At 42.5% G+C, this 14,232-nt stretch overlaps 1 protein-coding gene across 2 annotated transcripts in view; it reads left to right on the top strand.

Moving 5' to 3' along the window:
- KCNJ5 (potassium inwardly rectifying channel subfamily J member 5) overlaps positions 1–9,700 on the top strand; it is a 65,405-nt gene extending 55,705 nt beyond the window's left edge. For both annotated transcript variants that reach the window (XM_042475283.1, XM_042475284.1), the window contains one exon: positions 7,134–9,700. In XM_042475283.1, coding sequence (XP_042331217.1) covers positions 7,134–7,528 — 395 coding nt within the window. In that variant the 3' untranslated portion in view covers positions 7,529–9,700. The remainder of the gene's footprint in view (positions 1–7,133) is intronic.
- The last annotated feature ends 4,532 nt before the right edge of the window (positions 9,701–14,232 follow it).

The following is a 14,232-nucleotide window of genomic DNA, read 5'->3' as shown; positions in this document are numbered from 1 at the left end:
GAGGTCAGATTGAGGCTTCAGAGCAGGTGTTCCCTTCCGTTGCTCTATAAAGCAAATTCTGTCAGTGGCTGATTGTCATGATGAAAGCCATCTAGGAGGAACCTGCACTTTTAGGAGGCACTGCACCAACGAAATCTAGTTTCTCTGGAGCAATTATAGGGAAAGGTTGTTGCACTGGAGATTTACTTCTAGTCTTCCCCAAAGCAACTGGTTGGCAAATGTAGGGAACAGAATGTGGGACTTGGTGGCCAGGCCAAGTATATTTGAAGGACTGTAGAGCTTGGTAACATTACTTTTTCTTGGATTGTAGCACCTGGTATTCCCTAGACAATGTTTGAAAAACAATGAAGGCTATTGTGGCACCTAAAAGGTGGGCCAACTTTAGCTGAGGTATGTTTTTGTGGATGCCAGTCCAGCCGTCAGAGGCCAACAAGATCATGGGTGCAGTACGTTTGGTTTACTGTTAGTGCTAAGGGCCTTGAGCAGACAGGACATAAGGAGTGGGCAGAGGCTGCTTCCATTCTGATTGCTGCAGGACCCTGGCAGCCAGATGCCATGGCCCTGTGCCAGTCACTGCCACATAGTCCTAAACAGGCTATGGCAAGGAGCAAATAAAATCTGCTCCTTTTGTGGCTGGGTTTGGGCTGCCTTAGGCAGCCTGGTGTGGCTTCCATGCAGTTTGAGGGCATGTGTTGTCTGTTTCAGGCCTAAGTCACCCCAAGACTCTTTGGGTTTGGGTTTGGTTTTTGCTGTAGCAGACTAACACAGTTACAGTGCCACACTTTGAAAAGTAACCTTTCTCAGCTCTGTAGATCTCTATGTCCAAGCTGATCTATCTCCTTAGAATAGTGGAAGGAGAAGTATCAACTAATAATTGACAAATCTAAATCCTTGTGGTAGTATCTTTCTAGGACTAACCAAAAAATCATTATGTTAGCTTCCAAAGCACACTGGCTTATTCATCAGGCAAAAATGGCAATCACAGAATCATAGGGTTGGAAGAGACCTCAAGGGCCATCCAGTCCAACCCCCTGCCATGCAGGAACTCACAATCAAAGCACCTGATAAAGATGATAGTGATAATAATGTCGGAAAGAAAGCTGAGATTGGACTCAGGGATCTTTGTCTTGCTTGTTTGAAGTGTTATAGAGAGAGAGCCTATGCAGATAGAAGTACAGATCATAGTTAGTACTAATAATTAATAACTAAAAGAAATAACTAACTATTAATGGCTATTAGTATTAGACAGCTGCAAAGCTAAATCAGTGATTTCAGTTGAGGATTCTCTTGTTCAGCCTGGCTTACTTCATTATATTGTTCCAGGTTAAAATAGGGCGAATGAGAACTGTATGTCATCCATGCTTCATGGATAAAGTACAATATAAAATGTAGTAATGAAACTAACACTGATCCTATAGAAGTAATGGATCCTGAGCTCCTTGGCAGGGCTTTGCTATCTTAATGCTTGCAAGGCATTTTAAATACTGTATCCCAAAGCAGGCTTTCCCAACATGGTAGTTTACAAAAGTGGTGGTTAATGTTGCTTAATTATTGTAGTCCAACATGTCTGGAGGATGCTACATTTGGGGAGATTTCTCCAAAGTGACACTTCCCTGATATGATATCCCTGTAATATAATATCACAGATACCACATCAGTGATAAAGTCAGTGCTATGCCATTGGCCTATAGTATCACTGTGAACGGAAAATTATTATAGTGAAAATCAAAGAGACCTTTCCGGTCTTTGCTTCATCGCTTTTAAACTCTCTGTGGATTTTAAAATCTGATGTAATGTCAACACAGCATGATGTGTGCATCCACAAACATCATTTGGAAAGCATTCTTGCAGAGGAGGATATCAGAATTGATCCTCTGGGCCTCTAGTGTAAAACAAAGTAGATGTGGGATTATATTATCAGTAGTATTAGTAGAATCATAGACTCGCTGAGTTGGAAGAGACCACAAGGGTTATCCAGACCAACCCCCAGCATGCCCCCCCCCCCCCTCTACAAATGGCCATCCTGCCTCTGTTTTAAAACCTCCAAAGGAAGAGACTCCAAGACAGTTGAACAGCTCTTACTGTCAGGATGCTCTTTCTAATGTTTAGGTGAAATCACTTTTCTTGTAGTTTGAATCCATTGCTCCATGTCCTAGTCTCTGGAGCAGAAAAAAACAAGCTTAATCCATCCTCAATATGACATTCTTTCAAATATTTAAACACGTCATCTCATCACTTAACTTTTCTACCCCAGGCTGTACCTAGCTCCCTAAACTGCTCCGCATAAGGCATGATTTCCCAACCTTTCACCATTTGGTCACCCTTCTCTAGATATGCTTCTGCTTCTCAACATCCTTTTTGAATTGTGGTGCCCAGAACTGGACATAATATTCCAAGTGATGTTTGCTGAAAGCAGAACAGAATGGCAATATTACTTCCCTTGATCTAGAAGACACTACACTCCTATTAATGCTGCCTAGTATGATGTTGGTTTCTTTAGCTGCTACAACACACTGCTGACTCATGTTCAGCTTGTGGTCTGCTCTTTGAACTAAGCAAAGTTCATTCCCATACCCTTCAGCTTTCCCAATTTGGCAAGGACAGTTCGGACTTAATCCTTTATCATCCCACTTTCTCAGCTGCTTTGAAAATGGCTCAGTTTGTTTCTCCTCCTCCCACTTTCCCCCTTTGTCCTCATCTTACTTAGTTGGCTAAAAACTGAAATAAAAATGCAGAACTAGTTTGAACTCAGTTAATTCAACTGGGAAGAGAGGAGGGAACAAAACCTTGCCTTTCCCAATAGGCTCTGGCAATAGCAGCATCTCCTAGCTTGTATGTTATTTCTTATTAATAACTTTTGCCATCTTGACTGCATTCTGATATTGCTTGGTCACATATGTCCCGGTTTTCATCTGCAAAACGTTGGAGGCTATATATTTATCCTCTCCTAGCACTCCTCTTATGGTCTTCATTTGAATTGCTATATAATTATCCAGGAAAATTGAAATGCATTTGTGAGTTCAGGCCAGGGAGAATGGGCAGCTTCTTCCAAGCCGGCTGCTTAATGGAGTCTGAAGTGAGCGAGGACACGGCTGCGTTGCTTTTCCCAGGGACGTCAGAGTTGCCAGGCAGTGCATCCCTGTACGATTAACTCCAATGAACATGGTGCTAAAAAGGAATATCTGAATGGCATTATAAAGCAATTACACGTTGCTTCAGTTGTGTTGGCTCTCGGTACCCCTGGGGTTATGAAAAAGCCGCTCCGGCAGGAAGCCGACAGAAAGGCAATGCAATGTATGAAAACGGTGAAAGCTTTCCATTGTTCCTGCCTTAATTGAATACTTACAGCAGGAGAGAACAGCAAATTGTCAGTGGAGTTCCAAATCAGGATGAGGTTGTCCCTTAGGTACAGGACCAATTCCAAGAATTGATTGCAAAGCAGGCTTTACATGTCAGATTTCGGAGGCCTCCCTTTGGGGGGAGAGAAGGATAGTATTCTTTTCTGCCCATTATGTTCTGTTTATTTTTAATCATGGCCAAGCTAGCCACAACTGAGAACAGACAGGTCTGTCATGGGATCAGAAGACTTGGATATGTAAGGTACAATTTAAATCCACTGCCTGGAGCAAAATGGCATGCCACTTCATGCTGCTACTCCTGATCCTTCTTAGACTGACACAACAAAGAGAAAATGGAGAGCCAAGATAAGTGTGCCTTGTATCCTGCTACTCAGTCAGGCACATTACAAACGCGCCAAAGGGGCATGCTAGGGCTGAGGAGGGGCGTCACTTCCTGACGCCCCTCAACCCTAGTACGGACCGAGTCCGTACAAAATGGCAGCGCCCATCCACACAGGGGCCGCCATTTTGACATCGCAGATGCGTAGCGTCCAGACGTCACACGGCGGAAGTGACGCCGCAAGTGCACGACTAGTGCCTCACGGTGACACTTCTGGGGCCCAGAAAGAAGCACCATTTCGGCGCTTCTTTCTGGCTGCGCCTGGGAACCATGCAGTTTAGCCGCTGCGGTTCCCGGACGCAGCAATTGGCGGTGGCGGCAGACCGCCAATTTTGGGTGCTCTGTAATGCACCTGAGTTTGTTTCTTGGCACTTTTTGATAAGAAGTGCCCTGCCTTGGCTACTAATGGCTAGTAGAGAACATTGTTGTTAATATATAAATAAATACCATTTCATGCCCTCCAACTGTCCTGATTTGGCAGGGACAATCCTGATTAATTTTATGTCACCCAATTTTCCAGCTGCTTTTAACATGTCCTGTTTTTTTCTTGCCTCCTCCTGCTTTTCTCCTTCATCCTCAGCTTATATCAATTCCTGCAGACTGAGTTCCAAGTGAAAACATTGTTTGCATTCAACTTAGTCTGGAGAGGGAGTTAATTGCCCTTCCCAGTAGGCTCAGGCAAAAGCAAATCATTTTAGCCTCTTCTAGCTTGTGTGATCTTACTCATTAATAACTTTTATCTTGGGAGAAAAGTGGGATATTATTATTATTATTATTATTGTTGTTGTTGTTATTATTATTATTATTATTATTATACCATCTGGACCACACTCTGATGCTCCTTGGCCACATATATCCTAGTATTACTGACATTGCAAGGCTGGAAATTGGTTTACACTTGAAGGTTTTGTGCTATTGTCTAGTGTATCTTGTAAGTATACTGTATTAATTTATTTCACTAATTATTTTCTATGCTGCATCGTCTAAATAATAAAACTTTTATTTATATCCCACTTTTCTGTTACAAGACAATCAAAGCGGCTCACAACATATTAAAATCCACATTTACAAAATTATGTCCCAAATTCCCCCCCCCCTTAAAACAGGATTAAACATGTACAATTAAAATATCTATTAAAACACAATTTAAAAACACAATAAAAATATAACAAGGACAAAGCAGTGGGCTAATCCATGATGTGGGAGCAGTCATTCTGTGGCTGGGCACTTTATTCAGGAAAGGCCTTCTGGAAGAGATCCGTCTTGACAGCTTTTTTAAAGCTGTCTAAGCTGGCAATTTGACGGATCTCGTCCGGCAGAAAGTTCCATAGTTTAGGAGCCATTGCAGAGAAGGCCCTCTGGGAGGTAGCAGTTAGTCTGGTTTTTAAAGGCTGCAATAGATTCCTCCCAAAGGACCTGAGGGTGCGGGGCGGATTATATGGAAGCAGGCGATCCCTCAAATAGGTTGGACCCAAGCCATGTAGGGCTTTAAAGGTTATAACCAACACCTTGTACTGTGCCCGGAAACTAATAGGCAGCCAGTGAAGAGATTTTAAGATGGGTGTAATTCGGTCACTCCTAGTTTTTCCGGCAACCAGCCTGGCTGCCATATTTTGCACTAGTTGAAGTTTCTGGACTAGGCATAAGGGTAGCCCCATGTAGAGCGTGTTACAGAAATCAAGTTGTGAGGTTACCAGTGAATGTACAACAGTTTCTAGGTCCTTTGCTTCCAGGAAAGGGTGCAGCTGGCGTATCAGCCGAAGCTGATAGCAGGCACTCCTGATTGTCGCATTCACTTGGTTCGTCATGTGAAGCGATGGATCTAGGAGCACCCATATTGCAGAAGTCCTATTTTTGGAACTGTTCCAGGGCCCTGACCATGTTAATCTGGCATTTTCACATGTTGGGTGTTATGCTTGTTGTGGTGCTCTGCCACAACGAGAACTATATCTCTGCCTGCATGCAACCCCAATAACTTGCAAAGGTATTCCTCTTTCTGACAAGCAGTGAAGGCAAGAAGACACTTGCATTGCTTGCTCCAGTGTCTGAACCAGCATGTTACTTACTCCTATTCTGATATATTTTCTATTCAGTCACTCATCCAATGGTCAGGGATGGTGGGAGGTGTAGTCAAATGGAATCAGGATTCTTTCCTGACCTACTTAGGAGAAGAATCTTAATTAATAGCCATGCTTGCTGCTTCCTGAGCAGGGCCCACTCGCCCTGTTCAGAACATGCTGGATTTCCTTTCCTCCTCCGGCATATTATTTTTCATAGCAGCCTCTGCACTTCCCCGTTTCTGCATTTGCTGAAAGCCAGAATGCCATGACTAACACTGTTCTTGTTGATTCTGTCTGTCCAGAAGCCTGCTGTAACGGAAGTCTTCTCCAACAGCCAGCTGAAGAGCTTTCCAACCCTGCTTCAACTAGAGGAAGCATTGCTGAGGCTTCCTTTTTAATTGTTTTTACTGTCATCTTCTTGAAAACTGACTTTGTTTTCCACAATGTAGAACCAGCATAGGGATGAAGAAGCCCTCCAGATGGTCTCAGATTACAGGCCCCATTAGCCCTAGTGCTAAGGCATGCTGGGAGCTGCAGTTCAAAAAGTCAAATAAAAAGACGATCTTAAAAACCAGGAATATACTGTCTATGTGTGCTTGCAAGACATTTCTGACTTATGGTGATCCTAAAATGGACCTATTACAGGGTTTTCCTGGCAAGATTTGTTCAGAGGGGGGTTACTTTTGCCTTCTTCTGAGGCTGAGAGAGTATGACTTTCCTAAGGTCTGTGGTGGAGCAGGGATTCAAACCATGATCTCCAGATTTCTAATCCAACACTATACCACACAGCTCCTGTAAAGAGTGATACCAGCCCAAAAGGTTCTGTCTTCAGTGCGACAAGGAATATATGTGTGAGCCAGCACTGTCTAGTTGGACTATGAGTCTGAACATCAAGGTTCAGTTCCTTACTCAACCATGGAGTGGGCAAGTCACACACTCTCAGCCCCAGAAAACTCCATGATAAGTTGGAACAGCATACACACACACACACACACACTTTTCAAATAGTGCTCTCACCATAAGATTTTTCCTCTTCCGTTTGATGTATTTGTGCACGTGCGATCATGCAAAAGAGGCATGGTCAGTTCATTGGGTTCTTGAGCTTTTTGTTTAAACATTAACATACTCACTTTATGTTTTTTGAAAAAGAGGGAACTTATTAAGCAAAGACTCTTTTCATGTCCCAGTGCAATCGGGTATGGCAACGACACTGAAGTGCTTTTAAACTAAAAAAAAGAGGGAGCAGAGCATGAGCATTAAGGAGACTGTCTATATACCATGTTTACCTTTTCGCCACATCCAGTAAACGTCCTTCCACTCTTTCTCTTCCTGTAGGAATGACCTGCCAGGCTCGCAGCTCCTACATGGACACAGAAGTGCTCTGGGGACACCGCTTCACCCCTGTGCTCACCCTGGAGAAGGACTTCTACGAAGTCGATTACAATAGCTTCCACAACACCTACGAAACCAACACCCCCTCATGCTGTGCCAAAGAACTAGCTGAGTCTTTCCAGGAAGGGCGGCTCCTCAGTCACCCATCCAATGCCAACCTGCTGAGTGGGGTGGAATCAGAGAAGGGGAAAGAGGATGAGGAGAAGGAGAAGGAAGAGCAGCAGGAAGAGAAAGTCAAGGGCAGTCAAGAGGCGAACAAAGCTGAAGGCCAGGAGCCTGTTGAGTTGAACGGAGCCAACGGGACAGCAGGAGAAGTGAAGGACAACAAATCCTTATAATGCAAAGACCTTTTTCTGAACTCTAGGAAATTCAGGTGCACCTACCACGGAAGGGGCACAGAGAGATATCAGGGAACTAAAGGCTAAGGGACAATGTTGTCATCCCCCGGCGACATTCCTGCAATTGGATGGGCCCCTCCGTATATTTGGGCTTCTCCCTCCATTCTGAAAAATGAGGGGGGCATTACTACAGGGACATACTCACCAGTCTGAGATCCATGGACTAGCTAAGAAGTATTAATTTAAGATGTGTTGTGATTATAATAAGTAATGTTGGAATTTCACTGTTATTATTATTTTATTTTTATTTATTTTGGACTGTCTCTCTTCAGGAAGAAGGAGGGTATCTCTTTTAAAACTCCTTGTCTGGTGAAAGGAATGTAACTCCAAATCTTTTCCTTCCTTATCTCAGTGCATTGCAGACACTAACTATTTAATTTTAAAAGGAGAGGGAGAGAGAGAGAGAAAGGGAGGACTGAGGAAGGTGACCTTCTGTATTCCATCAAGTAGTGTTTTTTTGTAACTTCTTCTGTGCAATACTATGTACTCTGACTATTTTGCCTTTTGGATCTTATCCACTGTGCTTTCCCTCAAGACAGGCTGAGATATACTTGATGGGAAAATGGATTTCACCCTCAGAAAAGAAGCCATTGTCCGTGATGGCTGGGGATGATGATAGTTATAATATAACATGGCTGGAGGGCAGTGGGTTGAGGAATGCTGTTTTATGGTTTGCGTAAAGAGTGATGCCAGCCAAAAGGTTCTGTTTTCAATTTGATAAGAAGTTCAGTTGATGCTGGATGGTTAGATGGTTTGAGTCTTACCTTATCCAGCAGCCATTTTGTACATCATGTAGTAATTGCCAATGCCTATCATGGAACATACACTGAATGAAGCTGAAACTTTAAAAATCTAAGCAAATATTGACATGAAAGTGATTGGGTACAATTTCATATATGCTTCAGTTTATATCTCTATTTCAAACATTGAAGCTTTTGAGTATCATTGCTCATACAGTCAAAACCACACTACCCATACATATGAATATCAAAATATTCAGGTGAACACCAGGGTTTGCAGAAATACTGAAAGCCTTTGGTGGGATTAGTCTTGTGATTAGAATGTAGTAATAAAGGGGTAAAACCTATTTTGGAGAACTCGAAAAACAAGAAGGGAGGAGGAGTAGCATTAAATGTCAAGGCTATGTACACCTGTGCAAAGATCCATGACCTTAATCCTGGAAGCCAGGTTGGGAGCATCTATGTAAAGATTATGGAGGAAAGAAAAAACAGAAATGTTATTGCGGGGGTCTACTACAGACCTCCAAGCCAGACTGAGTAGGTGGATTATTCTATTCTGGAACAGATGACCACACATTCACAAAGGAGAGCTGTAGTAGTAATGGAGGATTTCAACTATCCTGATATTTGTTGGAAATTAAACTCTACCTAAACTTTAAGGTCCAGCAAATACCTTACTTGCCTTGGAGACACTTTCATTGTCCAGAAGGTGGAAAAGACAACTAGGGGATGGGCTATTTTAGATCTGATCCTAACCAATAGTGATGATCTGGTTAATAGGGTGGAAGTGGTGAGATCCTTAGGTAGGAAAGACCATGTTCTCCTGGAGTTTGTTATACAGTAGAAGGGGGAAGCCAAGCATAGTCAGACATGCATTCCAGAGTTTTAGAAAGCTGATTTCAGTAAACCTAGGGAAATATAGGGGATGATCCCATGGTTAGGAATACTAAAAGAGAAGGGAGTTCACGATAAGAGTTTTTTAAAAAGTGAAATATTGAAGACACAATTTCAAACAGTTCCAATGAGGAGGAAGAATGGGAGGTGTCTAAAAAAATTAGGATGGTTGTCTAAAGACTTTTTAACTGAGCTAAGATGTGAAAGGGTCATGTACAAGAAATGGAAAAGGAGGGATATCACCAAAGAGGAACTCAAACAAATAGCCAGCATGTATAGGGAGAAAGTAAGTAAAGCTCAAGCCCAGAATGAGCTCAGGCTTGCTAGAGAGGTTAAAAAGAAGAAAAGGATCCATTCCAGACCCCCGCATAATGCAAAAAATGCATATGTTCAAGCCCCATTAAAAACAATGCGGCTTGTGTATGCAGCACCATTCTTTTTATTACAGCATATTACAGCATAAGCTGAAAGCCACATATGGCACGCCTGCATATGGTGCGGGTGCACTGTATAGTGTCTAGATAGAGGGAAGTAATAATGCCATTCTATTTTGCTTTGGTCAGACCTGATCAGAGACACTTGTGTCCAGTTCTGGGCAACACAATTCAAGAGGGATATTAACAAGCTGGAACATGTTCAGAGGAGGGTGACCAAAGTCATGAAGGGTCTGAAAACCATGCCCTAAGAGGAGAGGCTTAAGGAAGGGGGGTATGTTTAGCCTGGGGCAGAGAAGGTTAAGAGGTTACGGTTAAATATCTGAAGGGATGTCTTATTGAGAATGGAGCAAACTTGCTTTCGGCTGCTCCAGAGACTAGGACACAGGGCAATGGATTCAAACTGCATGGAAAGAGATTCCTCCTAAATATTAGGTAGAACTTCCTGATGGTAAGAGCTATTTAGCAGCAGATTGTGCTGCCTTGGAGTGTAGGAGAGTCTACTTTGTGGAGGTTTTTAAGCAGAAGCCAGATTAGTATCTTTTAGGAGTGCCTTTGTAGGGTATTTCCGCATGCCAGGGGGTTGGACTGGAAAGCCCTTGTGGTTTCTTCCAGTTCTATGATACTATGATGCTAAGAGAGGACAGCATGGTGAGAGAGGGCCTAAACCCTATTATTATATTATTAGGCTGAGGCCTAAACCCTACTATTATACCTTATGGAAATCAGCTGAATTTGCCTTTGTGTTAACTCACTATTCAGCCATTGATTGAATGGGTCTACTCTAGCCTGAAATGTTGGGTGATGGAGAATAAAATTGGGGGGGGGGGGCAGAATAGAAGTATTGGAACCATGAATTTGCACATTTCAGCATTTTGTTGCAGGTTCTACCAGTGGTGCTACAAAAAAGATGTATAACATTTCTGTCACGCGAAAGAACAAGCTAATAAGGTGGATGGCTATTGCTGCCATGTTATTAGAAACCATGCAGACTGGGAGAGTTTTGGTGGCGCGGTTTTCTTTTTCAAAGGCAGAAGGGGAACCAGTGCAAGAAATGAACTTGCCTAAAGCTAATGAATAATGACAAAAGCTGAAATGGAATTTTAAAAAATGGTCTCCACTTTGAAATAAATTTGAATAAAGGTCACCATTGACAAAACTGTACTAGCTCTCCAATACTAGGGATGGGACATTTCCAGAAAAATCTGCATACATTCCACCCTTCTTATTATTCTTATTCTTGTTCCTGCAAAACAAAAAAAAGGCATCCTCATATCACCTTAGCCCTCACCTGGGTCTTATCTATAACCCAAGCAAGATGAAAAAATACTATCCAATGGTGATGGTGGTAGCAATGGTGATGTAGTCCAAGCAAGACATTTTATTTTAATGTGGCACAAGTATTCAAACAAACACTTTTGAGAATTCGACCAGGTTTAATTAATTAATTAATTAAAATATTTATAGCCCACACTTAATCAGAAGATCTCAGGGTGGCTTAACAGTAAAAACAGTTTAAAACAAAAGTTTAAAAAGGTTTAAAATGTATTAAGTGGTTTCCCAATTAAAAAGAGACAATTTAAAACTGGTTAAAACAAACTTGAATGATAGAGCCACAAGACATGTGCAGCCTGGATAAAAAAAAAATCAGTTTAATAAAAAGCTAAGTTTTAATTTGATGCTGAAATGATTACAACTTTGGCACCAATCCGGTCTCCTCTCCCACTTCTTCTCACAATGTACCTCCCCTATTGATAAGGCCCAAAGGAGGACTCCACAAATTTTAATGTAATTTCAGCTCAATATGACATCTCTTGGACCTAAGGAGGAGTCCAACAAATATCTTGCAAATACAAAATGGATAACGAAATCTGTTTCGTATTCCTGATCTCTACTTCGTCACTATTTTTAGAGAGATCTTGTAGCACCTTTGAGACTGAAAGACAGCAGTTGGCAGCATGAGCTTTTGTAGAAGTCTTCTTATGTCTACATCTTTGAATTCTAGTCACTATTTTGTCACGATTGCCACAATGGTAACTCCCTCCCCAGACAACTGTACATGGGGAGATGGAGGGTCATTCTGCCAGTGACTGGAGCATGCTTGAGTCATGTTTCTGTCAGGTTTTGTGGAGTCAAATCAAGGCATATAATTCAGTTAACTAAGTAGCTGATGTGGAATTCTGATCTTCATCATCTTAGAATCATAGAGTTGGAAGAGACTCCAAGGGCCATTCAGTCTAACATCCTGCCATGCAGGAACTCTCAATCAAAGCATCCCTGACAGATGGCCATCCAGCCTCTGCTTAAAGACCTCCAAGGAAGGAGACTCCACTATACTCCAAGGAAGGAGTGTGTTCCACTGTCAAACAGCCCTTACTCTCAGGAAGTTTCTCCTAATGTTGAGGTGGAATCTCTTTTCCTGCAGCTTGCATCCACTGCTCTGGGTCCTGTTCTCTGGAGCAGCAGAAAACAAGCTTACTCCCTTCTCAATATGACATCCCTTCAAATATTTAAACAGGGCTATCATATCACCTCTTAACCTTCTCTTTTCCAGGCTAAACATACCCAGCTCCCTAAGTCTTTCATCATAGGGCATGGTTTCCAGACCCTTCATCATTTTAGTTGCCCTTGTTGATCACCATTGTTAGCATTGTCATTATTACTGGAAACCATTTGTTAATCACTCTTCTGCTCTCCAAAATTCTTAAAGTAAGACAATCCACTAAAACCACCTATAAAGTAGATTTTAAACACTTTTTAAAACCAAAGGTCATATAAAGTAACACCGTTTTGACTACCTCCTGGAAAGATGATGCCAGCATAACTTCCCTGGGAAATTCTATAATCACAGTGCTGCCACAGAGAAAGCCTTGCCTTGTGACTTTCAGATATCCAGCCACTGTTGCATAAGAATACTTTTGTGGGGACTGGAGAGGAATGAGCTCCCAATTGAAGGCAGGGAAGGGAGGATGACATTCAGACAGGGTGACTCTAACTGCTAGCAGACGGAGTTGCATTTTCCTACCCATTTGCCAGTCCTTGAGGTGTTACTGTAGAACAAAACAGACTTGCCAAAAATATGCAAGCTGCCTCCTGATGCCTCTCTGCAATCTGGAGGCCATGCCAAGCAGGTGCATTTGGGGACATTTCTGGGGAATTTGTTATTGCGCAGAGATGTCCTAATTGGCAAAACACTGGTGCATTGCTTCCAGTTCCGAAGAACATCTGAACTGCCATGGGAATGCAAGAGAAAGGATGACAATCGAGGTACAGAAATCTGACTTTTGAAAGCATCACTCATTGAAAAGAGGATGTGGGATGCCATTCACCATGTTCTCCTGTGACTTAAAGAGGCTTGATAAAGAAAACAAAGGGCTTTTCCTTTCCTGACAACATGAACAAAATCCCAAACTGAGTTTTAATGTATAGGGGTGAGAGCTAAATCAGGATGAACAACGAGGAAAGCTGCCTATGATTTTCTAGGACAAATGTTGTTTAGAAGCTCTGGCGGCACAACTCTCGCTTTCTCCCTGCCCCGAAAAACATAATAATAATAGATTGTGAAATAGTAGACCATCTGGGTAAAGCAGAGGGGACTTTTTGGACAATGGGAAGCTTAAGCACTGCAAAAAAGACTGACTTTTCTGAACAGTAAAAGACCTGACTGATGGAAATACCAGGATGTGTGTGATGGCAAGGAAGAAAGCTTCAGGGCTTGCACCAGGCTTCAGCCGAGATTCATCCATAGACCACCTACATCCCTGGCCCCTTTTTTGGTAGCTCTGGAAGCCCTCCTTAACCCTCCAGACCCCCAGTACCCTCAGTTTTGAAAACATTAGCACAATTTTCAGGAAATCTTTTGCCCTTAAATCATGCTGAAAGTCCCCCGAACACGTGAAAACACACAAACATTCCAGAGCCATGTAGAACTTCAAATGCTTCTGTTTTCTTCTGAAGTCAAAATGGTGACATGAAGGGAAACCCATCACTTCCTGATGCCATTGTGAGAGAGAGTGCACAGGAAAACAGTTATTTGGGCACACTGGAGCCCATGGGGGTTCTGGTGAACATAGGCTCCTGGCAACACAGAGTTGTACACCCTTCTCTAGTTTTTATTATAGAGGGACTGCAGAGGAAAACAAAGGTATTTGGTGTGAAGTCAAAGGCTTTCATGGTCGGCATCCACAAGCAGACAACAGCCTCTGTACATAGAGGATACATTTATATATCAGGAGAGTGGATTTATCATGATATGCCTGATTTTGTATTAGAGCCAAAACAAGTGACTACCAGTTATATTCAGCCGAGGGCTACCAGTTCACCAGCATCTTATCCCAAATTTCATTTCCTATTCCAAAATGTCAGGAACCTATGGAGGAAGGAATTCTTACGATTTCACAGATGGGCAAAGGTTTAGAGAGGAGCAAAATTATTTCTTGTAGGAATAGGCATAAGTGAAATCTGAGCAGGTGAGCCCAGAATCTAGGGCAGCCTTATCATGGAGGTCTCTTGGCATCTTTCTTCAGAGGAGGTTTGTCATTGCCATCTTCTGAAGCTGAGAGAGTGTCACTTGCCT

The sequence above is a fragment of the Sceloporus undulatus genome, chromosome 6 (assembly GCF_019175285.1).
Source record: "Sceloporus undulatus isolate JIND9_A2432 ecotype Alabama chromosome 6, SceUnd_v1.1, whole genome shotgun sequence".
Lineage (NCBI taxonomy): Eukaryota > Metazoa > Chordata > Lepidosauria > Squamata > Phrynosomatidae > Sceloporus > Sceloporus undulatus.
This window is presented reverse-complemented; position numbering and strand designations above follow the sequence as displayed.